General features: G+C 48.4%; 1 protein-coding gene across 2 annotated transcripts in view; it reads left to right on the plus strand.

Moving 5' to 3' along the window:
* Nucleotides 1–23725, plus strand: part of PAPLN (papilin, proteoglycan like sulfated glycoprotein) — a 49609-nt gene extending 25884 nt beyond the window's left edge. Inside the window, exons 7-28 of one of the 2 annotated variants that reach the window (XM_075754323.1) lie at nucleotides 222–345; nucleotides 1110–1190; nucleotides 2385–2557; nucleotides 3092–3215; nucleotides 4331–4457; nucleotides 5143–5208; nucleotides 7287–7494; nucleotides 9026–9202; nucleotides 10495–10651; nucleotides 11263–11349; nucleotides 11886–12174; nucleotides 12303–12420; nucleotides 13113–13242; nucleotides 14460–15111; nucleotides 15860–15997; nucleotides 16851–16975; nucleotides 17898–18036; nucleotides 19457–19594; nucleotides 20261–20388; nucleotides 20986–21094; nucleotides 22431–22606; nucleotides 23156–23725. In XM_075754323.1, the coding sequence (XP_075610438.1) occupies nucleotides 222–345; nucleotides 1110–1190; nucleotides 2385–2557; nucleotides 3092–3215; nucleotides 4331–4457; nucleotides 5143–5208; nucleotides 7287–7494; nucleotides 9026–9202; nucleotides 10495–10651; nucleotides 11263–11349; nucleotides 11886–12174; nucleotides 12303–12420; nucleotides 13113–13242; nucleotides 14460–15111; nucleotides 15860–15997; nucleotides 16851–16975; nucleotides 17898–18036; nucleotides 19457–19594; nucleotides 20261–20388; nucleotides 20986–21094; nucleotides 22431–22606; nucleotides 23156–23331 (3642 nt within the window). In that variant the 3' untranslated portion in view covers nucleotides 23332–23725. The remainder of the gene's footprint in view (nucleotides 1–221; nucleotides 346–1109; nucleotides 1191–2384; nucleotides 2558–3091; nucleotides 3216–4330; nucleotides 4458–5142; nucleotides 5209–7286; nucleotides 7495–9025; nucleotides 9203–10494; nucleotides 10652–11262; nucleotides 11350–11885; nucleotides 12175–12302; nucleotides 12421–13112; nucleotides 13243–14459; nucleotides 15112–15859; nucleotides 15998–16850; nucleotides 16976–17897; nucleotides 18037–19456; nucleotides 19595–20260; nucleotides 20389–20985; nucleotides 21095–22430; nucleotides 22607–23155) is intronic. The other variant, XM_075754324.1, reaches the window with a different exon arrangement.
* The last annotated feature ends 213 nt before the right edge of the window (nucleotides 23726–23938 follow it).

Here is a 23938-nt window from a genome sequence, read left to right on the forward strand (position 1 = left end):
GAGTAGCATGTGGACAGCATTTATCTATCTGTCTCTGAATGTGAAACAGAGATGCCAACTCTGTCCTTTCTCTGACAACTCCTTCTCTGCCCTATCCTGACTTCCCAGACTCCCTGGATTCAGGCTTTCTCGTTAGATCAGTCCAGAATTAGGCCTTTTTTTTTTTTTTCTTTCCTCTGCCATTACGGTTTATTCATGTCAATGCTCCTGTGTTCTGACAGGCCGTTGGCTGTGATAACATGCTGGAATCTTCCAAGACGGAGGACAAGTGCCTGCAGTGTGGAGGAGATGGCAGCACCTGCTATGGTGTGAAGGGCACTTTTGATGTACCCAGCCTCCCCAAAGGTACACATTATTTGGGTAGTTTGGGCGGGTGAGAAGGAGAGAGTTAAACCTAAACTCAAGCTCCTGCAAGGGCTGATGGAGACATCTGCTCACATGATTGTTGTAGGCTTGGATGTTCACTTGAAATGTCTGTATGGCATGTGGCTCTTCAGCTGCTTTAGCATCAGCAAATGTATTGTATTGATGGCCTTATCCTGGGAATCACTTCCTTAGTCTCAGTACGGATGGATGTACTTGCAATGCTGCTGGTGTCTTTCCCTGCTCAGTCTCCAGCAGGTGCTGTTAATGTACCATATGAATGTAGTTACATACCTCCTTCATAACGCTGTCCCCCTGTGTCTTGACAGCCCCACCAGGATTGGTGCAAGGCTAGAAATGGGACTGCATCTTCTACATTTGGCCAATTTTGAGTCATTTCAAGATAACAACTGCACTTGTGGTCAAATCTCTCTGTGTTGAGCTCCAATATAATACTTGCTGAAATTCCAAAGATTTTAAAATATAAAAAATGAACATTGCACTGACCCCCATGCTTACTTTTTTGAGATGTAGTTGGAACTTTATACACATGAACTGACCTGTGGATAGTTTCGGATGAAGCTATTCAGAATGCAGATAGTGACGGCTGAAATGCTTCAAGCTGCCGTCAAAAAGCTCATTCAGTTGTTCAGGCACCAATAAAACCAGGAGCATCTTTGGCACAGAAAAGTGACTGTGTGGCATCCATAGACAGATACTGAATAATCCCCTTCCTTTTTTTTCAGGGTACAATCAAATCTTCATCATCCCTGTGGGAGCCACAAGCATCCAAATTAAGGAGGTTATGCCCAGCAGGAACTTTTTGGGTAAGACTGATGTCAGAACCTGTGTTTCAGTCCATTTGGATTCCAGTCATTGTGTTAAAATCTGGTTTTCAGGTATATTGGGCTTTCAGATGTTTATCTTGAGGGCTTGATATGGCAGAGGGAAAAACTTTCTGAAAATCAGGGTCTGAATATTGAGTATCCTTGAAATGTTAGTGATGCTCGACTCTGGCCTTCAGGTTTACCTCTTTTTCTCTCCTGTGGTGATCTTGCTGTTGGGTGGGGAATAAAATTACTTGAACCATGTTCAGACTTCCTGCCTGGAACTTACATGGAGTCTAGCTGATATAGCAAAACATGGCTATGAGTTCTGCTGTTTGCTTGGTGGATGTAAACCCTAACTCCTCCTGTCACCCAAAAGTGTGGGATGGAATTCTCTTCCCCATAGATATCTTTTGGGTATTTGTCTGTACAACCTCAAACTCTGGTCTTGCTGCAGAGGACAAAAAGGAGGGGGAAATGTCTTCAATTAGCTTTCTGGGCAGGGCTGAGGAAATTCCAGTGGAGAAAGCAAATATGCTTCTGTTTTCTGACTCTTCCATTGCCCAATGTTTTGGACAAATGAGTCTGATGGCTTTCCTTTGTAAAAAAGAGGATGCAGCACCAAAGTCTTTGTCTTCTGAGTAGAATATCTGATGAACAGGATAGTGATGTAGAGGCTGTGGGGTGTGAATCCTACATCTTAATGGCAAGGCTGACATAGACTGTGCCTTGGTGATTAACAGTGGGGAATGCAGGGACAGGGCTGGAATGTACTGGAGGTATTTGGTTGTGCAGCAAAAAAAGTGCTCGGTCTGCAGCAAAACTGGCAAGAACTGCTGTCTGAAGGTGGAGCAGCTGCTTGCAAGAGAGACGGGGGGACAGTACTGTTGGAGGATGATGGTCTCATTTTTTTTGCCACACCTGCGACGCAATGTTGAGTGGAAACAGGAGCATCCCTGTTGAGTTCTTATGGTCCTCTTTTGATGTGTGAATTTATGCTGTGTTGTTAGATGTTGCCATATTAGATTGTCACCACACTTAAAGAGTTACCATACTGATGTAAAGAAGCTGTGGTTCAAATGGCAGAGCTGAGAGTCTAGAGCAGGCCCTGTCTTGTGGTATCTGGAGCGAAGTGTCAGGTTATAGGTGTGTTAATTTACTGCCTTTTCCTCTCTGGCATGTGGGTTTGTCCAGCTGTCAAGAACGTGCGAGGGGAGTACTATCTGAACGGGCACTGGACAATTGACTTCAGCCGAGCACTGCATGTAGCTAGCACGGTTATGCACTATGACCGTGGCTCGGAGGGTGGATCTGGCCCAGAGCTCCTCCACGCCCGGGGTCCTACCACAGAACCCCTCGTCATTGAGGTAAGCGGCTGTGCCTGTCCCCTGCTGATGGTTGTGCTCTCTCACTTTGTGCAGTGGGAATGCATTGGGGGGGGACCACATGGGGAAGACTGGAGAAGTGACAGGGTCCCCGGGGGGTTCTGGTTCTGTTGCCCAGAATGGAGCAGGGCAAGGCTTGATGTTGGCTTCCTGCCTATTCCCTTGAGCTCTGACTTAAGGGAATAGAGAGTCAAGACCAAATGTGGTTGGGTTGAGGCAAGGACAAGCTCTAGGGCACTGCTTGTTATAGTGTGCTGCAGGCCAGGCAAGGGTACTTACTGTTACGGGAACAGCTGGAACTTCTGTCTCTGAGAGGGATGAATGCACCCTTCTCTGAAAAATAATGCTCTCTAGAGTAGCATAGAAGGGGAGGAGAAAATGCAGCACAGAGAATAAGTGCTCCTTGAACGGGAGGGAAGCAGGTCAGCTTGAACCCTCAGACACGGTGGGAAAATGCTGCGAAGGGAAAAAGTGCTGCTGCTGTTATTTTCTTGACCTTATCCCATGCTTTCGCAGCTCATCAGCCAGGAGCCAAACCCAGGGGTACAGTACGAGTACTACCTGCCCGTGCAAGGACAGGCCTCAGGTTACAGCTGGAGCTACGGTTCCTGGAGCGAGTGCAGCTCCGAGTGTGGAGGAGGTAAGGGGACAGGACATGGTCTCTGGGCTGGTGTAAGGTTTATATCCACACCCTGAAGACAGTGTGACTGTGTGCTGCCCTCTGCAGCTGCTTCCCAGCAGTCTCCTGCTGGAAGACAGCACAGGTATCTGCAGGGGGCAGCTGAGGTTTTGTCAAGGGAGGGTCACACATGGATTCACAACAGGACTGTATCCCATTCCTTGTCCTGTCTTATTTTCCATGTCCTAGTCCTCAGACTTGTTACTAGGATCTGTTAAAGCTCTTCATAGGTAGCCTTTGTTTTATTTTGTTCTGCTTCAGTTCTTTATGTCCTTTTCAGACCTTTTCAACCACATGAGATGTCCTCTCCAAGCTGACCTGGCCCATATAACTGAGTCACATCATTCCCCTCTACCATAGCCTGGAAGATTCCCTATCTTCAGGGGGGCTGTCAGATCTCCTGGGGTGTCACATCATGTTCAATCACAAATTCTTCCATGAGCAAAGTTATGTTTTTTAAGCTAAAAAGTAAATCCCAAACCACAACCCAAAACCCCCTATCAAACAAAAAAAACCCCTCCAGCTGAAAGTATGTAGAGTTTCTATGAGCCTCTTCTGGTCTTCTGTGCTGATGGCCATTTCAAGAGCTTTTGTCATATTGTGGTTGTAGGAGCTGATATTGCCTTTGCTGAGCACTCTTATCCTGTAGAAAGTGTGAAGAGTTGTAAGTTTTTTCTCCAGTGCCCAGTCTTCACAAGACTGACCTTCCGGGTCTAACAGGAGGCCCTCAGCTCTGCTGCTGTATACTGCACACACCATGCAGGGTTCCTTGATGAACAGCACATGGGTATGGCACTTCCCTCGTGAGTCACAGTCCACTGAAACAACAGCAAAACACCCCTCAGCTACATCGAACTATTCTGTCTCTCTTGCCCTTCCGGTGGACTCCTAATGTGGGGAGGCATCATTCATACAGATAGTGACAGACCAAGAACCACACCTGACTCTTCCAGCTTGGCGGGGACAGGCGTGGATTCTGCATGACTTTAGTAACTTGTCTTGCCAACACCAGTGCATTTCAAACCTGATCCTGGGTGGCTTACATTAACCAAGATACTCTCTTGCTTCTCCTTTAGGTTTCCAGTCCCGCTTGGTGTTTTGTACCATAGACAATGAAATTTATCCGGACTATATGTGCAGGAATAAACCACAACCAGACAATAACAGGACGTGTGGCCGTCAGACTTGTCCCCAGACAAAACGGTAAGATTTCCTTTCCTCTTCTGGACTCTGACTTCTTCCTTAGGTGCTTTTAGAGCTCAGAAAAAGAATGACCTTCTCACTACTCCTTCCCACCAGCATGGTGTTTTCCAAGGGAATGTTTCACTTCTTAGAGAAAGCCCAAGACAAAGGCTGGTGATGATAACATTGCGATGAGCATTTCTGTGTGCACAAGGCTTGATGTGTCCTATGTTCACTTTACAGACCAATTAAATTTGCTTTCCAGCATGTGATTGTGGAAGATAGTCTAGCCCATGTTGCAGATAGGAAACAGATTTTTTAGGTTTTGTTCTCTTCAACTGGAGCTGGCAAAAACAAAGGACTAGGTCAGAGCTGTTGTCATTTTTACGTGATTTCTGCATTCCCAGTGCCCTTGCTCTTAGAAAGGGCTGAATCCTGGAATCTTTTTATTCTCCAGCATTTCCAAACCCCTTTACCCAGCTGTTTGCACCCTGTCCCTTGCTGACATAGCCTTGCAGTTGGCTTCACTTCAGCATCCAGATCCTTAACTGTGTATCTCACTGTGTATCTGGTGGGTGCAGCAGAGGCCTGTGAGAGTGCTGTTGTGTGTGAGAGGGCACTTGGAAACCTGGGAGCCTTTCTGAATACATGGTAGCCTGTAGCTACTTGCTTTAAGTTCTTTAAATCCTTTGTTCTGTGTATAAAGGACTTCTTACGTCTATCTGCCACAAGCCTGGAGTCACAGTGGAGCACGGAGCTCTCAGATGAAGAGGTAACGAGGAGAAGGAGGTTACAGAAAGCACAGGAAGGCAGCTGCTCTCTTCTGCTCTCCACCTCATTGCCCACTGAAGTCTGTGGGGATGCGAGGGCTTTCCTCTTTGGCACTGGTTGTAGCAGTGGGTGGGGCTTTGCTTTTGATTCTTGACAATGAAAATGATGGTGGAGGGTGCTGGCTGGCAGCTTTGCTTAGGTGGTTGTGCATGCTCCTGGTAACTTGGCTCTTATGGGACTGACAAGGGGACAGTTTTTTTCATAGCTTTTGGCTGCTTATCCTGATAATTGTTTTTTCTCTGGAATCAGGGTAGAGAGGTGAAGGGATGTTCTAGAAGATTTTTGTTTAGTTTATCAAGATAAATAAAAGAACAGAAAGGAAGAGAGACCATGATGGATTGGGAGACTGAAACATTGGCCAGGATCCCAGAGTGCCAAAGCAAAAGCCTCAGAGTTCCTCAAAAGCTCTTCTTTGGCATGAGCCCTACAGAAAAATGCCTATATACTGTGATGAGTACAAGGATGTGACAGATAAAATACTTACAATGTACACTGAGGTATGAGAAGTAAAAAAGATAAAAAACAATACAGTTGTCCTTCAGCAAACTGCTAATAGCCTAGGACTTGCAGTGCTTTGCCCTGTCATGATGGTCCCAGCCTTATGGTTGACCTTGTCTTTCAAAGGAAATAAAACAAGTGTCAGACAAGGTGTCTTGACTCACAGTTGAAGGAAGCTGTAGGTGAGCCCATCCAGTTGATACAGCCTTTCTAAAACCGTACATTTGCTTTACAATAGACAGAATACAGGTTTGGGTTGTGTTTTTTTATCCCCACTGGAGCTTCTGAAAAATCTTGATCAATTAATTTGTTTTGAGCCCTGCAACTACATTACTCTAAGTGGCTTCTACTTGCTGTAGTTACTCCCTTTCCAAAGGGAACATCTTATTTTACAGCAAAAGTCATTCAATTTGGGGCTGATATTTGCACCCTTAACAAGAGAGAAGGGTATCTTGAGGAGATGAACATGTTTTCTCTTGGCTGAGTCTGCTGTGGAGTTTCTGGTAGGGTGTGAATGTGAATTGGCTGGGTGAAATTCAGTTTAGGGGTGGTGAGGGCAGACCAGGGAAGCAGCTGGAAGGCTAAGGGAGAAGTCATGAACTACCTTCACACCCTGGATGGGGCTTACCTGACTGCAAGGGGAGGTAGCAGCTGACAAGCAGATCACCATGATGCTCCCCCTGCACCACCAGTGCCTTTAGACTGTGCAGCACATTGGGGTCGGGAATGAAACATCATGTTGTCCCTGAAGCCAGGCCACGTAAGCTGTGCTCCCGGCTACCTAGGCAGCTCTAAGATACAGGAGTGGACAAGGGCAGGGATTTTAGCATCCAGATGATTTTGTGGACATTTTCCCTTCTGTTAGCAAGGGTGTATCATTTCTGTGACAGCTTCAGCAACCAAACACAGGACAAAAATCTGTTTAAAGTTTTTGGGGCTTTTTTGTGCGTGCCGCTGTTGGAGAATGTGGCCAATGGGAGGAATAAACCAGCTTTCTGCTGGCTGTCAGTGAAAAGTTCACAAGCACTTCTGAAAGTGTCTGACATGGTTTGCAGGCAGAGTGAGGTCTTGGCTTGGTTTTGCTGTTTCTGATAATGGCTGGAGTGTAATGGGTCATTAGGCTGGTGTGGGTTGCTTTTCTTTTAGCTGATCTGGACTGGTTTGTTTTGGGGAGGTTTTTTGGGTTTTTTTAATTTGGTGTTCCGTTCCAGGCATGATACTTTTGCAAACATCAGGAGACCAAAAGCCACAGAAAGAAAACTTCCCCCTCTGGGAGAGCTCTGCACTACCAGAGATATAAGTGTTTCGTACTTGAGGATTTGTCTCTGGAATGGGACTCATACTCTGCATTGCCAATTAAGCTGGGCAGCTTTCGGTCAAATGGGAACTCGCCTCTGACTTTATTCTGCAAACGGACATTTTCCCTGTCTGGTTACAGCAGTGACACGGCACTAACCTCTCTGGTGCCTCTGGGCAGTTTAGCTGGGCTTACATTTGTTTGCTTGATTCTCTGACCTGCAGGTGGAAAACAGGGGAGTGGGGACCCTGCTCAGCTACCTGTGGTGGGGGCACCCAGACTCGCTCTGTTTACTGCGTGGCATTCGACGGCCAGAGCTCCCAAGGGGTGGTGGATAACGCTGAGTGCATGGCCTTCGCACAGCAGCCTCGCCGCAGTCAGCCCTGCAACATGAGACAGTGTGCGACCTGGAGCACAGGGCCCTGGTCGGAGGTGAGTTTGTGCATGGGAGGTAACTGCCTCTTGGCACATATTGAAGGAGGATCTGCCAAAGCTTGGGGATAAAGAGCCAGGCTCCTTTTCTGGGACTGTAAAAGGTGTGTGTCCCTGGATATGTGGCGTGCAGAGGTATAGAACTTGGCCCTGCAGTCCTTTCCCCACTCCTTTATTTTTATCAGATCCACCAGACATGGCACTGGCTGAGTTTCTGAGTCAGGCCTGGTGAAGGTGGAAGGCAGGCGTGGGAGCTGCTGTCCATCACCTGATGATGGGCAGTAACACTCCCTCCTCGGTAAAACAGCAGCTCATGGCTCCTGCCTGCACTGTTTATTTCCATGCATATTGCTGCCTCAGCATTACTAGCCCTGGGCAGCAGTACTAAAATCATAACAGTCAGTAAGCAAGCTATTCTTCAAACACTGGTGACCTGCTGTTTGCTGTGTGTCAGTGCAGGGCTTCTTAGCACATGGCTGCGTGGTGCATTTTTGATGCCTGTGTGCGTTTATGTCTCTAGGAGAGGAAACTGTTCCAACTGTAAGTGCTAAGTGCTGGCAGCCAGACATTTAGAAGGCATCTTACGTTCCAAGGACTTACAAAGTAAAGGTAGTGTCTACTCAGTCCCTAAAGCACAAGTGAATTATCCTCTTTTAAAAAATAAGTGCATGCTTGCAAGATTTGACTTACAATCTTGTGGTGGTACTTTGTCTGAGTGGTGCAGCAGCATAAAATGCAACTTTGAGGCACGATAACCTAGATTTGTAAAGTCCTTCCCCCCTACCACCCTCCCCTTTGTGAGATATGAGGTGTGAATACTGAGATGACTTCAGGGTTGTGGAGTAAGAGGACCAAGTTTGGGGAAGGCACCAAGTGTCGTGTTCTTACAAACTGATTCCGAAGTGATTCATTCCAGGGTTCTCAAAAGCACCTGTGTTTCATGTACTGTTAGAGATAAAAATCACGTTAGTAAATGAGTGGCTGAAACACAGCTGGGAAGCTCATCTAAAGTCATTCAGACTGTCCCCAAGTTAATGCTCTTTGAAAGAGATGTTGGTAATTCATGAAGAAGTAGGCTGGATTCCAGGAAACACCACTGTGAATTTAAGAGGACATTGAAAATGTCACAAACCAGTTACTAGTCTAGAAGTTGTGTCACAGCTCCACACCGTAAAGATGCAGAACAAGGTCTTCAGAAAGAAGACATGAGCAATACAAGAACCTAATCTTTTTATCTTCCCTTGAATTCTTTACTCTTTCTCCATGCCTTCTTTGGTAGAGATCAAGAGAAATTATATGACTAGGCCAAAATCATCCAGTGAGCTTCAGATCTCCCAGATGCTATCTACCATGTTTTATTGTCTCTTCTACAACATAAACAGCTACTCTGCTAACTCCTGTCCCTGAAGATGATTTTAATGATGGTTGGTTGTTTTAGGCAATCTCAGAATGGTGCTCTGCCCTAATGCTAGCCTGGAAATGCAAGTGGAAACCAGGTGCTTCCTCGTAATTGTTGGGCCCCTTTCTGCAGTGCTCAGCCAGCTGTGGGGAAGGGGTCCAAACCCGAACCGTCACCTGCAGAACGCAGCGGGGCTCTCAGGCTCAGGACTTCGCTTGCCTAATGGAGCCAAAGCCATCGGCCACCCAGCCCTGCCTTAAGGAGAACTGCATCCAGGAAATTGGCTGGCACGTGGGCGACTGGGGCCTGGTGAGCATCGCACTTGCATGGTTCGGGAATAACTGACTGTATTGCTGTGCTCCTCGCAAAACAAGCTTCGACCCGTGCAGTCTGCACGTGGACTGAGGCTGGGAGCACGTACTGCTTCATTACCAGTCCCTTGGCTCACAGTTGCATTGCAACTGGCACTAGTAATGCTCTAGTTAATCTGCTGCCTGCTTTGTATGCAGCTGCTGCAAAAATAAATCCTTTGGTGGGGGGAATTATAGTTTCAGTGATGGTGGCAAAATGCAGCCAATAAACTGAAACAATCCACTCTTGCTGCTTATTCCCAATTCTTCGCTCCATCGCAGTGAATAGCAGAACAGCTCTCTGGCTCAGCATGGCTTAGAGCTCCAGGCTTCAGGACTGGTCATTGCGTTTGGTGATATGGTTTAAAGTACGTTTTTTGTAATTGTTCAGATAAACTGTGCTTCGGCTGGATTAGTCTTTGTGGACGGAGCCAGACTCTGTTCAACCTGGGAAAAGTGCTGGGGGGAGGAGATCGGGGTAGATCCAATGCATCAGGTGACTTCCAAACACACTTTTTCCCTTCTGTGCTAGCCAGACCAGCTTGTTCTGAGTTAGAGCATGTTACATCTGGTTCTTCATAAGATGTGGGCCAAGTTTTAATAACAGTTACAGCAGTTGCATACCTTAATCTGATCTTTCCTGGCCCCTGGCTTTCCAATATCAGAAGGACTCCTACCTGGATCTGAATAAGAGAAAGAAATACTCTCCCCATGTTTGTAGAGCTTGCCATGAGCAGGTGGGTTACACAGATACCTCACCCTCTCCCCTTCTCCGAGCTGCTGCTCTTTGCTCCCTCTTCATCCACAGTTTCGTGAGAGAACCTCCAGTTAGCTGCTTACAAGAAAGCCCCAGTTTGTAAACTGTTGTTCTTGAGTGCATAGTTCAAAGCAGAACCTCTTGCGGCTGGTGGATCCCCAAGGTATTGAGGTGCCTTCAGGCCAGGCTGAAACAATTCACTCCAGCTCTGTGTCACACCACTGTGGGTAACAGCAGATCATCTGGATGTTGCAGGCTGAGCATGGCTCAGAGCCTAATGCTTCAGGGCTGGGTGCAACATTTGGTAAAATGATTTAAAGTATGGTTTTATAATGGTTCAGATGAATCCAGCTGAAGTATTGCTTGATTTGTTGTGGTGGAGGAAGCTGTACTCAGCCTGCAGCTAATCATGCAGCTGTTCCACAGTTCTGGTCTGTGGGGTTTCTGCATTTGGCCTCTGCTGCCTGCTCACTTGCCTTGTCTCTGTGCCCAAGTGTTCGAAGAGCTGCAATTCAGGCATCCGAACGCGCCAAGTCATCTGTGCTGACGGTGACTCCAAATTCTACAGTCCTGAGACGTGCAAAGCCATCCAGCCACAGAAACCAGCCACCCTGGGTAGCTGCAACATGCAGCCCTGCTACCTGCCGCAGCGTGAGTGGTATTGCTGCACACTTAGCTTTTCCTAAGATGCTTTTGTTTAGGAGTAGAAATTCCCAGCTCTGCACCAGCTTACATTCTCTGCCTGTCTCCATCCTGTGTGTTTATGTTTTGCACGTATAACCATGGCATCTTCAGAGTCCCAGTACCTGTGCTGTTTGAAGTGTGTGTAACAGGCTTGGGAACAACACTGCTGTGTGTTCATTTTGAATTCAGCATTCTGTGATGGCTCTGTCGCAGTGTGTGCTGCAGACTGACCCCACGACTCCCGGTCAATGTGGGCAGACTCAGTAGCTAAAAACTATAGCCAAGTCTAATCCCTCTGTGGACCAGCTGTAAAGGAGGCACAACTGCTCAGAAGATTTTGCTTGCTGTCTGTGTCTAGTCTTCATGCCAGAGCTGAAATGCTGACTTTTGTCTGCCTGCTCATTGCAGGTCACTGTCCTGACAATCCAATCGAATCCAATTGCTGCTCAGCAGCTGTTCCAGGAGAAGAGAAACATTTTCATCAACTTTAATCTCCTGTTGGCTCCTGGATGCATTTGCAATTATGAGAACATATGGTTGGACTATCTGCACTTACTTGTCTGTGTCTCTATTTGCAGAGGTCCCCAGCATGCAGGACACTATGGGATATGATGTCACTCGCCAGTCCTTGCTGACACGTTATAACCCAAACAGCCCTGCCACAGGTTTGGAAAAATTTTGTTAGTTTGGGTTTTTAGTGAGGGTGGACTTGAAACAGGGTGTGGTAAGGGAAATGTTCCTTCTTTCTTCCTTTCTCTTGTTCATTTCATGGGCTTCTAGAAATCTGTGGAGCCAGGGACAAAGTGTAGATTCTTTTACACAATAGCGAGTGGTATTTGAATCTGTCCATGCAGAAAAGACGGTACAGTACGTAGATCCCAGGCTCTGGCAACATGACTTAAGTGCTGGCTGAGAGAAATGCTGGCCAAAGCAGATCACAGGAAGAAGAAAGAATCGTGTGAGGGGACAACGGTAATGTGGCAGGTGGTTTCTCATGGGACAATGGGAAGAATGGTCAGGGCAGTGAGCAAAAGAAACTCAGGACAAATCCAGAAGAGTAGGCCAGAAGACACATATTCAGGTGGAATCCTGATACGGAAAGCCTGCCCTGTAGCCTTGGACAGGTTAAAGAGAGCAGAGATGAGGAAAACTGACCAGATTTTGATGCTCACCTGCATGCTTTAAGGAGTTCTTTCCCCAGATTCTGGTGATGAAAGGATGCTCCCTGGGAGCTCCATGATCCATAGTACCTCCGGGAATCACCATATCCCATCCACCAAGGACCACGGCATCAACTTGTTGCCTGTTCGCTGGGAATCCCAATCACGCTCATCGGGTTCCCATCAGCTCAGCTTCTCTCAGGACCCCACTGCAGGGACTGGCTCTCAGGACTGTCATCGGAGCCCACACGGCTGCTGTCCAGATGGGCACACTCCAGCTTCAGGCCCTTTGGGAAGAGGTTGCCCCTTCAGCACTTGTCACCGAAACAGGTAGCTGGAAGTAGACAGGCCTGAGCAGTGAGGCGTTGCCTTTCCTGGCGGTTACTGAATCTACAGCCTGTGCCTGTTGAGCCAGGCAGGTCAGGTATTGCTGCAGCCCTTCTGCCTTCTGCCTGCAGGTATGGATGCTGTCCTGATGGAGTGTCGGCTGCCCAGGGTCCAAACAACCTGGGATGCCCACAATATTACCGTGATGTTCAAGTGAGCAGAAATCAGCCCACTGCAACTGCTCCAACAGTAAGTACAAAAACCCCTTTGTGTTTTAGCCATCCATCAGATACAAAGATTCAGATTTGACGCCGGTGACTCAGATTGTGGGTTTCTGTTGTGCTTAATGTCTGCCAGTAATGCTGGAGACCAATACTCCATGCATGGAATCAAGCCCCTTGGCCCACGTCACTCCTGTTCAGTCTGCGGCATCCACCTGTGATCCTCTGTAAGCAGGGGGCAGAGTGGGTGGTTGGGAGATGTCTGAGAAGTAGAACACCATTATATGTAGAACTGATTGAATAATCCTGAGTAATCAAATTTCTGTCAGTTGGAAACTTGCCATCCAATTTCTAGGAGGGAAAAATGGGAAAAACATATCCACTATTCATTGTCTTTGTCAAGTCTGCAGATTAATTGAGAGCAAAATAGCCAGAGAGGTAATTCCTCTCATAGCTTGGGGTGCTTGGTGGGGCCAGCTGAAAAAACTGGCCTGCTGCTGGGCTGGTTAGGACTGTCTTGCAGAGAATGCAGTCCTGGCTCCATGGCTGACAGCCAAGTTTCCCACCCCTTCCCAGCACGAAAGCCTCTAGGAGGCAAACAAATAGTGGTTCCTCTAACAGCTGGCCTTCTGCAGCCGACAGCTTGGACGCGGTGCCTTGCATGTGCTACTGTCCTCATGTATGCATGATAACTTTTGGCTTTCAATTCCTGTCTCCAAGGCAAGCCAAGCCTTGTCCCAGCAGCACCCCTCGGGCGAGTGCCGCAGTTCCGTGTATGGCTGCTGTTTTGACAATGTCGCTTCAGCTTCAGGTCCTCAAGGGGAAGGATGTCTCAACAGGCCCAACTACCGTAAGTGACGCTTTGGCTTCTTGGTTTAGAAACATAGGAAGAGTCCTACAGAATCCAGTGGTGTATGGAAGCTTCCTGTGTAGCGGCTCTGCTCTCTGTAAAATGTAGTAAATTGTCTCTTTGAAAAGAAGTTCTGTCTGGTGTCTGGGGCAGGGGAAGCTTGGAGGGAGCGTAGAAAAGCAGCCAGATGGTTCAGTTTTGTCAGCTACCTCAGATATTCTTCTTGTCTTCTGCTGGTAGTTGGAGAGAAGTGTGTTTGTGTGATCTCTGTCAGTCTGTAGGACTTCTGGAGAGCTGTTTTCCCCTGATGCAACCTGGAGTGCTCCACATTAGTTACCTGGGTTTAGGAGAAGTAGGGCATCTCTGAGGAATCAGTGCTGTGCTTAGCCTTCAGACAGCCCATGGACAGGAGTGGAATGAGAGCTACAGCTAAGGATGGATGTTTCAGCCAGCAGAATTCAATACAGTGCCTGCTGTACTATTAGGCACTGGAGCTGCTGGGCAGGGGCATCTCTGTTCCTTTAGTTCCCAGCTGTATCCTCTGCAGGTACGTTGCTGCTGCATGGCCTTGCCCTTTTGCTGCAGCGCAGAGATTGCTTGGTGGCCAGCCCTGTGGGGCTGCCCTGGGGAAAGGGAAAGCTCTCTGGATCCTCTCTGCTCAACCACAGCTTAGTGAACAACCCCTCAGTCAGAGCCCGGCGTTCGGTGTTTGTCAGCATGTGGCTGTGATACCTGTGACTTGGAGCATAGGGCTCGGTTTGTAGACACATTGAGCTGTGTTCCTCTTTGTATCAATGTGTGGAGGGGTATTCTGTAATGCATGAGGCTTCAGAACTGGGTCTAATCCCCTTGCTTTGTGGGCTGAAAATGTACAAATGGCAGCCACATGTCCCTTGCAGGAGAGGAAGCCCCAGCGCCAACCTTGCAGCTGTACAATTCCCCAAGAAAGGCCATAAAGCATCTGTCTAGTATCCAGATTCAGAAGTGTCTCTGAGGCTGGTTCTCCTTCCACCAGTGGCAAAACTGGGGTGGAAAGAAACATGTGAGCAGCTGCCCAATTTCAAAGCAGAGCTGGGCGCAAAACTCAGGTGTCCACCTTTCCCGTCTGCCCTTTGCCCATAAGGCCCATCAGATCATCTAGATAGGTGGCTTTGAAGCACCTGGACCTTTGTGCTTCATGACCCTCACATCTCCCTCTGTTCCGCTCTTTTTGGTAGCGTATCCTGTCATATGCCTGCTGCCCAGTGCTCACGGCCCCTGCACGAACTGGACCACTCGCTGGTACTTTGTGACCGTCGTTGGCAAGTGCAACCGGTTTTGGTACGGTGGCTGTCACGGCAATAAAAACAGCTTTGCCTCAGAGGAGGAGTGCATGAGAGCATGCCACAACTCTGTGGGGGTCAGTCCTCTGGAGCACCAGCCCTCTTCTGGCACAGGAGCTCTGCAACGCCAGCACACTGGCTCCGGCTCTCATACAGGGGATGCTCAGGGTCAGCAGCGGCCACCCCTGAGAGAGTCTGCAAGTCACAGCCAAGAAGGAAGAGCCTATGGGGCTTCACACCCCACGCAAGATGGCCACAGACAGGACAGCTGGAGAAGCAAGGTGCTGCCAGAGTCTTTGCCAAGGACTGGTGTGCTGGAGAGCCAGCGCTGGGTCACCCAGAAAAACAGATTAGAGAGCCTGAGCCAGCTGCACTTGTGGGAAACAGCAGTGCCTGGGCCCTCAGAGAGGCAGAGTAGCAGTGGCCAGCAGGTGCTGCCCCGTGAAGGCAAGCAGTGGCATAAGGCTTTCGGAGCAGATGTTTCCATGACAGAGCGATTTGGGCACCAGGTGTCTGCAGACTCGTTCCCAGCACGGTCTCTGCACAGGTGATGATTTTTTTTCCTGTTCTGCCAGCTCGTTGTGAAGCATCAGTGCAGCTTCCACTGGAGTGAAAGTGTTGCCCCAGCCAGGACGAGCTAACTGGGAATATCATGCAATGGATTGGCTATACATGTGGCCCTTTGGTAAATCAAGTTATTCGGGCCCTGGAGTTACCTGCTGTCTCTTTCCTTGCACTCTTCCTGCTCTCTGACAGCACTGGAAATATGGTGCATGAAAAGACTACAGGATCCTGGGGTCTTTGGGAGGCATTCTTACACTGTAAATGAGAATCCATAGGTGTTTTTCTGACCAAGAAATTTAGCTGACTCTCTGACTTCAGAGCCAGAGAACAACATGGAGCAGCAGTGAGTTGTTCTAGGGAAGACTTTTAAGATGCAGAGTTGGGGTCAGGATCCAGACAGCATCACCCTGAAAATCAGGAGTGCATAGAGCTAGATCTAAATTTATCTGCATGGGATCTGTGTCTGTGTGCTGAGCTGAACCTAGTTCCTTCATGAGAGGGGTTGTAGGACTTTCCTCTCTTCCTGGAGATATTGTAGCATTCAGTCTGTCCAGAGAAACCTTTGCTACATAGAAGAGGGCTTCCCACATGTTGCCTGGTGCATCTGTTCAGAGCTGAATGGGCAGCTGGTCCTGCTTTACCCTGTGGTTATGACTCATCCAGAGTCACATCAGAGTACCCAGAGGAGAGGAGGGCAGCAGAGGTGCCAGTAGAATCACTTTCTCTTTCAGAGCCATCCTGGAAGAAGCCAAGCCCTCTCTTGTGACAGCGGTCATGGGACAAAACATCCAGCTGGTCTGCAAGACAGGCCTGTCCCCCTTCTCCAGAGTGGAGTGGATGAAGGACGGCCGACCAGTCTCGTCTGACAGGTGAGCTCAGCTCCCTTCATTGTAGAGCAGATGGGCTCCTTGCTGGGCAGAGTGCCAAATATGCTTGTCCACTTTCTTTGTAATCTTACTGTTACCATTTAAAAAAAAAAAGGGGGGGGGGGGGATGAATAAATAAGCAAGCACATGTATTGACCTAAGAGCATGAACTGTCTATCATCTGGTCCATGCACAGCAGAAACAGATACAGTCTGCAGTAGTATTGGCTAGTGTTATGGGGCAGAACAGATGCTGACCCATAACAAGGCACTGGTGGAAGCTGACATGTGGGTAGTGATACAGAAAAATGTTGTCTCTGTTGGATTCATCTTGGGGTAGCACCAAGTCAGTAGTCCAAGGTGAAGCTTGTAGCCAAATAACCCAGAGTACCTCTGGCTGGAAGTTTCTGGCGCTCTCATCCTAGATATAGTTTTTTAAAAAACTACTTTTAAAGCCTGTTTTTCCTGTTTCCAGCAACAGTCTGGAGCCAGACAGTCACTTTGTGTTATGAAATCACAGTAAAGAAAAGCCCAGTTCTGCTTTTCTGTTTGCAAATGACTGCTGGGGCTCAAGCTCCTGCCTGGAAGGGCAGTTTGCCTCCTCATGGGAGAGGGTTCCTGAAAGCAGTTCCCTGTTTTCCCATCTCAGTTTCCTCTCTGTTCCTGACCTCCTTTCTGCCACAGTTATTTCCCCTGCCTGTGACCCCTCTGTGGTCAACAGGGTTTTGTTTTTTTCTAAGCCGGGTAGAGTACTACATGGTGATGGTTTCTGTAACATCAGCACGAAGGGCTGCTCTGCTTTGGCCAGTTGCTGTCCCTGGCCAGGCAGAGGCAGTTAATTCTTGCTCTTGTTGCAGGCACACCTACCAGTCCGACAGCTCCTTAGTGATCAGCCACGTCAAGCTGGAGGACGCCGGGACTTACACATGCCTCATTTCTAACGGGAGGACAAAGAGCCGACAGATTCAGTTACAGATCAGAGGTGACTTATCTTCCACTTAAGACCAAAGAGGTACCTCAGGGCTCCTCGTTAACAGTTATTGACAACAGCAGCAATAAAGCCAGCTGCAGGAGCAAACTTCCTCTGCTGCCACACTGTGCTAGCAGCATTGCCTTCACTCCATGGCAATGGTGTCCCAAGAGCAAGTAAAAGCAGTTGGTCTCCCCCACCGTAGGGGTGCCAAGAGGGAGTGTAGAGGCAGCAGGGCTTTTGGTGTTACCTCATGATAAAGCCTTGGCCCTAAAGCACTTCCCCTGCAGTGCCGCCCCATAACCAGAGTTGTGGCTTGCCTGTAACCTGCCCTATTTCCAGCACAATAAGCATGTCTTCCTCCCTGAGAGCTATCATCTACCTCCTCATCCCAGAAAGGATGCTCCAGAAGAGGGCTTTTCTGCACTTTCTTGGGTCTTCCATCTCGTACTATAACGTGACCAGTCTGCCATATCTCTATGTGCTGGTGGTTTTATGGTTTGTGTTTTACCTGAACAGGTCATGCTGGGTAACAGATTCCCTATTCTGAAAAATGTGCCTTATTTAAGAAACAAAAATAAAAATATACGAAAGACTAATCTCAAAAGATGGGCCAGCGAGGCACCCTGTGGCCTTCAATCTCTGAACTGTACTTTGTCACAGCAATGGCACATGGGACAGAAGGCATTGCGGCCTACGGGATGCTGCAACATGTTCATTGACAGAGAAAGGAGTCTAAATCTGCTTGCCTGCAGGTCTGTGACTCTCATTAGTAGACAGCGCAGGCTTACTGCACTAGTCAGCCAGAAAGCAGATGGCTGAAGGGCTCTTTGGCTCCAGTTCAGCAAGCTCTCGCAAGCTCATAGAAACCCTACGCAAGAGGTCACAGTAAGAAGGGTCCTTTTATTCACATATGGCATTTTATTTTGAATAGAGTACCAGAGCGCTGTTCTGGCAGAGGGTGAGAGAGGTCGGGTCCTTCACAAGGAAAATCAGCAGCATCGAGAGCTCTCCAGAGGCAGGAAGGTTGTACAGGCAGCTGGTTCCTCTGTGCATCAGCAATCCACATACAGGTAAGTTCACATACAGCAACAGTTTGTCCACCATGTCCAGCTGATGAACCATATGGCATCTCTTCATGTAGAAAAGCTGAAGATTGGAAAGGTCCTGGGTCAGCTGTTCTGGGGCACGGTTGGGAAGCAAGCAGTACTGAGCTGCTGACAACAGGAACGGGCGAAGATCCCAGTCACAAACTGTCTTCTGTCCTCCCCGAGGGTCTCTTGAAAGAAGCATATTCAGAGCAAAGACGCGAAGGGAGGCTGACAGCAAAGGAGCTGGGTTCAAATAAAAGTAGAAATATCGGGGCAGCATCCTTAGCTGTTCAATTTAATGGAGGCAGAAAGAGAAACCTGTTCTGGAAAAATGCAAAGCAAATAGGAACTGCTTAACTAGCACAAAATAGACATATCTATATTTCAAAAAGCTCCAGTTACTTTAGCCCCCACCCATTTATTTTAAATATTTTGTGAACAAACCAGTTTGGCTCAAAACTGTCTCCTCATGTACTGGGTGACATATTTTGTAGCTTCTTGCGTGTTTCTGGCCCCACAGAAATAAAAGGATACAAATTATTTTTGCTTTAAATGCAGCATGTTGGGGCTCCAGGTTAAATGGGACCATGATCTGATTCCTCCCTCCCTTTGAGTTTATAACCTAAAACCCAGCCACTTTGCTGAACTCTGCAGCAACGTCCTTAGCTGCTTCTGCCTAAAAGCAGAAAGAAGTGATTCATTGAATTAAGAGCATTGAATTAAGGCTGCTCGGTTTTGTTATTTGAGATCAAGAATTCAGGTCAGAGAATGGGGGTGGGGGAGATGATGTTTTATTTGACTCTGGGAACATCACGGTTTAGTTCCCTTCTAAAATGGTGTTTAGCTGTAGTTATAAGACAGCAAAGACCAGGAGATGAGTGGTGTGAGAGCCTGACCTCAACCTTTCTGCTGCATGAAGTGGATGGCCAGCTCCTGGGCCTTGCACGCAGTCAGGTGATTGCAATGGGCTCTTCACACCCCCAAAAAATATCTGCTCATTTTTGTGTGCCAGCCAAGCACCTCGGGGGAAGCTTGCTTGGTGCCTTGTTCAGGACTTTGTGCCGTTCGCCATGTGCTTGTGCTGTTGACACTTCCTAGGCTGTTATCCAGAGGGATGCTGTAAGAAACAGGGTTGCTGTCTCTAAAGGGTCAAGCTGGCTGGCAGGAGTGCAGCACCAAGCTGTGCTGAACTGGAGCAGGATTTGATGGAAGCTGCTCTTTTCTGAATGTTGTGAGTGAATGTTGGTAATGGCAAGTATCAGAGCTCTGACGGGAGCACAGAGACCACCCTCTCCCATTGGAGGCAAAAAATAAAGCTTATGATTAAAAAAGCCTTGTGCTGAAGGTCAAATGCTAAATGATGAAGTTTCTGCATCTCTTGCTATGCTTGTGGACTTTGCAGATTGAGAATGGATAAGAGCGAGCCCTCAGTAGTGGAGGCCAGCGTCGGGGAGAGAGTCAGGCTGCCCTGCACAGTGGAAGCATCGCCGGCTCTCACCATTGAGTGGCAGAAAGACGGGCAGCCCCTCTCCTCTCCCAGGTGAGCTCCCAGGTGGCTCCACCATACCCACAGGCAGGTTCACGTGGAGGAGAGCCTCTGCCTTGCCTTCCCTTGCGTTGCCTTCCCTGTCTCCTCCCTGCAAGAAGGGAGCTGCTGGCTGCGCAGCTAGGGCTCGTCCTGCTTTATGCTGGCCAGCTTCCTCCATTAGGGCCAGACCGTGCTGCCTGACTGCCTCACTCGCAGATCAAAGTTTGAACATTGAACCCTCCAGTGAGCAGCTGTGATACAGGGTCTACAAGTGAGGCAAAGCTGAAATTAGTTCATCTACAAGATTAGCAGAAAGAGAACAAGCAGCAAGCAGATTTGCCAAAGCCCAGCTGGTCTGTGAGCCAGGGCAGAGGTTCACAGCAAAGAGAGAGATCAGGGTGCCCGCAGTGAACTTCCACAGCTACTGGTGCTCCCCTGTGGCTCCCCTCACCCTCTGCTCCCAGAAGCCTGCTCTAGCACCAAGCTTTTCCAGAGTATGCAGCACTAGTGCCGGGATTTGAGGACCAGGGTTTGCATTGTGGGTTGAACTGACCTGTTGCTAAACCTTTGGTCAGTGTTACTACAAAGTTGTACCTGAGGCTCAGCTTCAGCTGTGGTGGCTGGAGTCCCATCCTGACCCAAACACACGCTGAGGGGCTTTCTGGTTTTGTTCCCCAGACACAGGCAGCAGTCAGATGGGGCCCTGGTGATCAGCCGGGTCAGCTCTGAAGACGTTGGCTTCTTTACCTGCATTGCCTCAAATGGACGTGACCAGGACCAGCGCCAGGTCCTGTTCCGACCTCTAGGTACTGGATGGGTGGAAGCATGCATGGCATGTCTGTACACACACATGTGTGCGTGCACAAGCAGGAAATGGGAGGGCTGGGCAGTGTGGGTTTCTTGTCTGGCCGTGCCTCTTGGCTTCACACCTAATGTTTAACAGGCAGCTTGGAGGCAAGGGAAGCATGAGTTGGTTTACCCAATCGTAACCTGTGTGTTTCTAGTAGAATGTGGTGCTCCAGGCAGCTGAGGAGAGGCACTAATAGCACAGTAAGAGTGACTCTCGGGGCCTTGTTTCTGGGACACTGGTGTGGAGTGGGTAGAGGAGCAAGAGAGACTAAGGAGATGGTTCTTCTGTGCACGTGATGTGTTTGTGTCCAGCTGAAGGAAAAAGATCTTCAAGGCCTCTGCTACTTGCCCTTGCTTGGGCCAAAGCCCTTAGGAAATCCACATTGCCCATAGCGACAGTGACATGGCTTCAGACATGCTGTTTCTGACAAGCCCTAGGGGGCTTGTAGCTCATCCATAGCATATGCTGGACTTTTCCCATGAGGGAATGCTCCTACTACCAGCGGCAATATGGGATTGTCTTCCTGCTAGCGATGATTTCCCTCCTGGTCTAGGAGAGCTGAGGATCACCGGTCTTCTGCCAAGCATCATGGTACCTGAGGGAGGAACTGCTCATCTTCATTGTACAGTGACTGGTAACAATGTGAATATAAGGTGGTCAAGGTGAGCAAAAGTTAGACAGGACTTCCCTTCTCTTCTTGAACCTCATCACTTACTCTCCAAATAATAATGCAGGACGCCTACCAGGTAAAAGAGACACCCACAGTTCTCAGCTAGCATCACCTACCCTTTCCTAATCAACTTGCCTGTTACCCTAAAAATCCTGGGCAAGATCCCTGTGCGGTGTAGGGGTCACCAAGTTCATGTTCGAGCCAAACAAGGAGGAAAGCAGACTTTAAGTTAAGATTTCATGGAGTTCAGAAGGGCTCCATGCTGGAAAGCTAGTGACATTACAACAGCAAAAAACTAAAATGAGTAACTGGAGGAAAGCCTTCAGTTGGTCTTTATAAAACTCTCTCTGCCTAACTCTAACAAACATTTTAGCCCTTACAAGAACAGCAACTCTTTTCCCAGCCTCTGGGTGCAACAGTTCTGTCCCTCTACTGTCAAGTGGGAGCAAAGGAGGATTTAAAGTGTTTTAATAAAGGTAAAGGAAAAGCTGTGTCCTCTTTTCTTATGGCTTACAGTGAAATTTTTACAAGTGTTTGGTGGGTGGTTTTTTTTCTCTGAAAAAAATCAGTTCTGGTTTGGAGCCTTCTTGCAAAGGATCCAGAGAGATGGATTGGTAACTGTTGAAATCCCTCTACTCCAAGGGGTAGGACTGAAGTGGGCCATCTCACAAAGAGAGCTTTTCTTCCATACCTAAGTTTGGTATTCAAGTTAACAAAATGGTGCAAGTTTCAGAGTCTGAATGAAACCCTTTTCAGTGAAACAAATTTCATTTCCTTGGTAACTGGGAGTTCATAATTCAGGCAGTTTTCCTGCTGGGGACACAGTATTCCAGGAGGAACAGAACAGACACAATCTTGCTGGTATTTTAAACGTGTGGGGGTTTTTTTAAACAAACTTTTAAGGGAGAGGAAAGAGGCCGCATTGCTCACTACCACCCCATATGTTCCTCAAGCAATATGCGCTGCTATCAATGCCAGCCAAACAAGCGCTGCCAGACCACAACCTGGAGAGAGGGAAAGGCACCCTGGATTTTCTCTTAGTTCCTCAAACCTCAAAAATGTCTAATAGCGGAAAGGGCAACGTCTTTATACAGAGCACACAGCGAGCTACCTCCCACACGGACAGTGGGCTAACGGATGCAGACTCACTCAGGCTCGTGTTACTACCCGATTGTAGAGCCAGGTTGTAGTGAAATAAGATTTCTTCTTCCTTCCTGCTGAATTTGTAAAAATTCACCCCTTTCAGAGAGTGTCAGTTCCCAAAGAGCGCAGAGAGCTCCTTAGCCCCCACGGGTGGGAATAGTGGCACAAAATGTTTTTCACCACAGGAACGGAGTCCCCATGCGGGCAGATGGCCACCACATCCACCTGTCCCAGGATGGCAGCCTGATCATAAGCAGTGTTCAGGAGGCTGACGAGGGATCCTACACGTGCAGTGCCTACAGCAGTAGCAACTCCGTCAGTGCCAGCACGGAGGTGAAAGTGCTGAGGAGCAGGCCTAGCCGTGAGTACAACCTGTCCTCCCCGCACAGCGCCTGCCTCTTGGCTGCTATTTTATAAGTGTGCCCATTGCGTGTGCCCATCCACCACTGACCTCTGGCTTTGGGGAGCAGCCGGAGCCCCCGGGGTTGTGCTACCCGAGGAGCCCTGCTTTCCCCAGGCAGAAAAGCGGGACAGTGGAAACACCCACACACACCAGGGTGCTGGGAGCCTAATTCACTTCCTGAGGCCAAAATGCCACAGTTGGTTGATCAAATAGTTGGCTGCAAGGTTCATATTTGGACTCCGGACATCATCCAGCTGGCTTTACAAAGGGTGTAGAGTGGTGTCTCCTCAGGAGATCAGCCTCAGAAACTGCTTTCTCCTCCTGCATCTCCCCAGAGGTGTCAGTTTCTCTCTCATCCTTGTTGTTGGACTAAATTTAAAACAATCCCCTTAGAACTGGCAGGGTGGAGAAAGCAGGAATGTGCTGTGTGTTTTGGGAGGGAAACGAAACCTGGGGATAAGCCCTGGTAGCATATTTACAGCGGCTTCACCTTTTGCTTGGCTGCAGCTACTGTGAATCACGTTGTGGACCCGAGCAGAGAGTGCGTGGACCAGCCGCACCTGGCCAACTGCGACCTGATCCTGCAGGCCCAGCTCTGCAGTAACGAATACTACTCCAGCTTCTGCTGCGCCAGCTGCTCTCGCTACCAACCGCAGGCCAGCCCTCCCCGTCACCGCGGCTGACAGACACTCCCGTGCCCTCATGAAAGTGCAGGTGACTGATTACAAGACTGGAAGTCTGAACTTTGTCCTCTTACTGCGTGAAACCGTTCTGGGAGCTCTGCCCTGCTGGGAAGCTCAAGAGGGTGAATTGAACAGAGCGTACTGGGTGTAACTGTTCGAAGGTGGGAGACCCCAGCACCCTCAAGTTTATTGCAAACTTCTTTTTCCTTTCCCTGTATGCCTTGCTGTAGCTAATCTATATCTTCACTTAAGGGCAGTTGATGTCATTTGCAGAACAAGACAACGCTGGGAATGTAGGGATGCTGTGACTTTAAAGAAGGAGATAACCAGCATGAAACAGGGAGAGACCAATTCTTCAGACAAACATGAGCGAGAAATGCTTTAAAAAAAAAAAGTCATCTCTGAAGTGTTTGACAAAGGGCCTGGACTGTCTTGACCAAAGCACTAATGAATGATGAACATTTGTAATCCTGGGGAGCACTTTCCATCTAAATGCAAAGGACTCTGGCCATGAGAAACAGCTTGATGCATATAAAATTAGCCTTCAGGTCCTATGAGATTACTAGCTCTAGGGATGCAGCTGTAATGTCACATTACTGTAGCTGCT

The sequence above is a fragment of the Balearica regulorum genome, chromosome 5, assembly GCF_011004875.1.
Source record: "Balearica regulorum gibbericeps isolate bBalReg1 chromosome 5, bBalReg1.pri, whole genome shotgun sequence".
NCBI lineage: Eukaryota > Metazoa > Chordata > Aves > Gruiformes > Gruidae > Balearica > Balearica regulorum.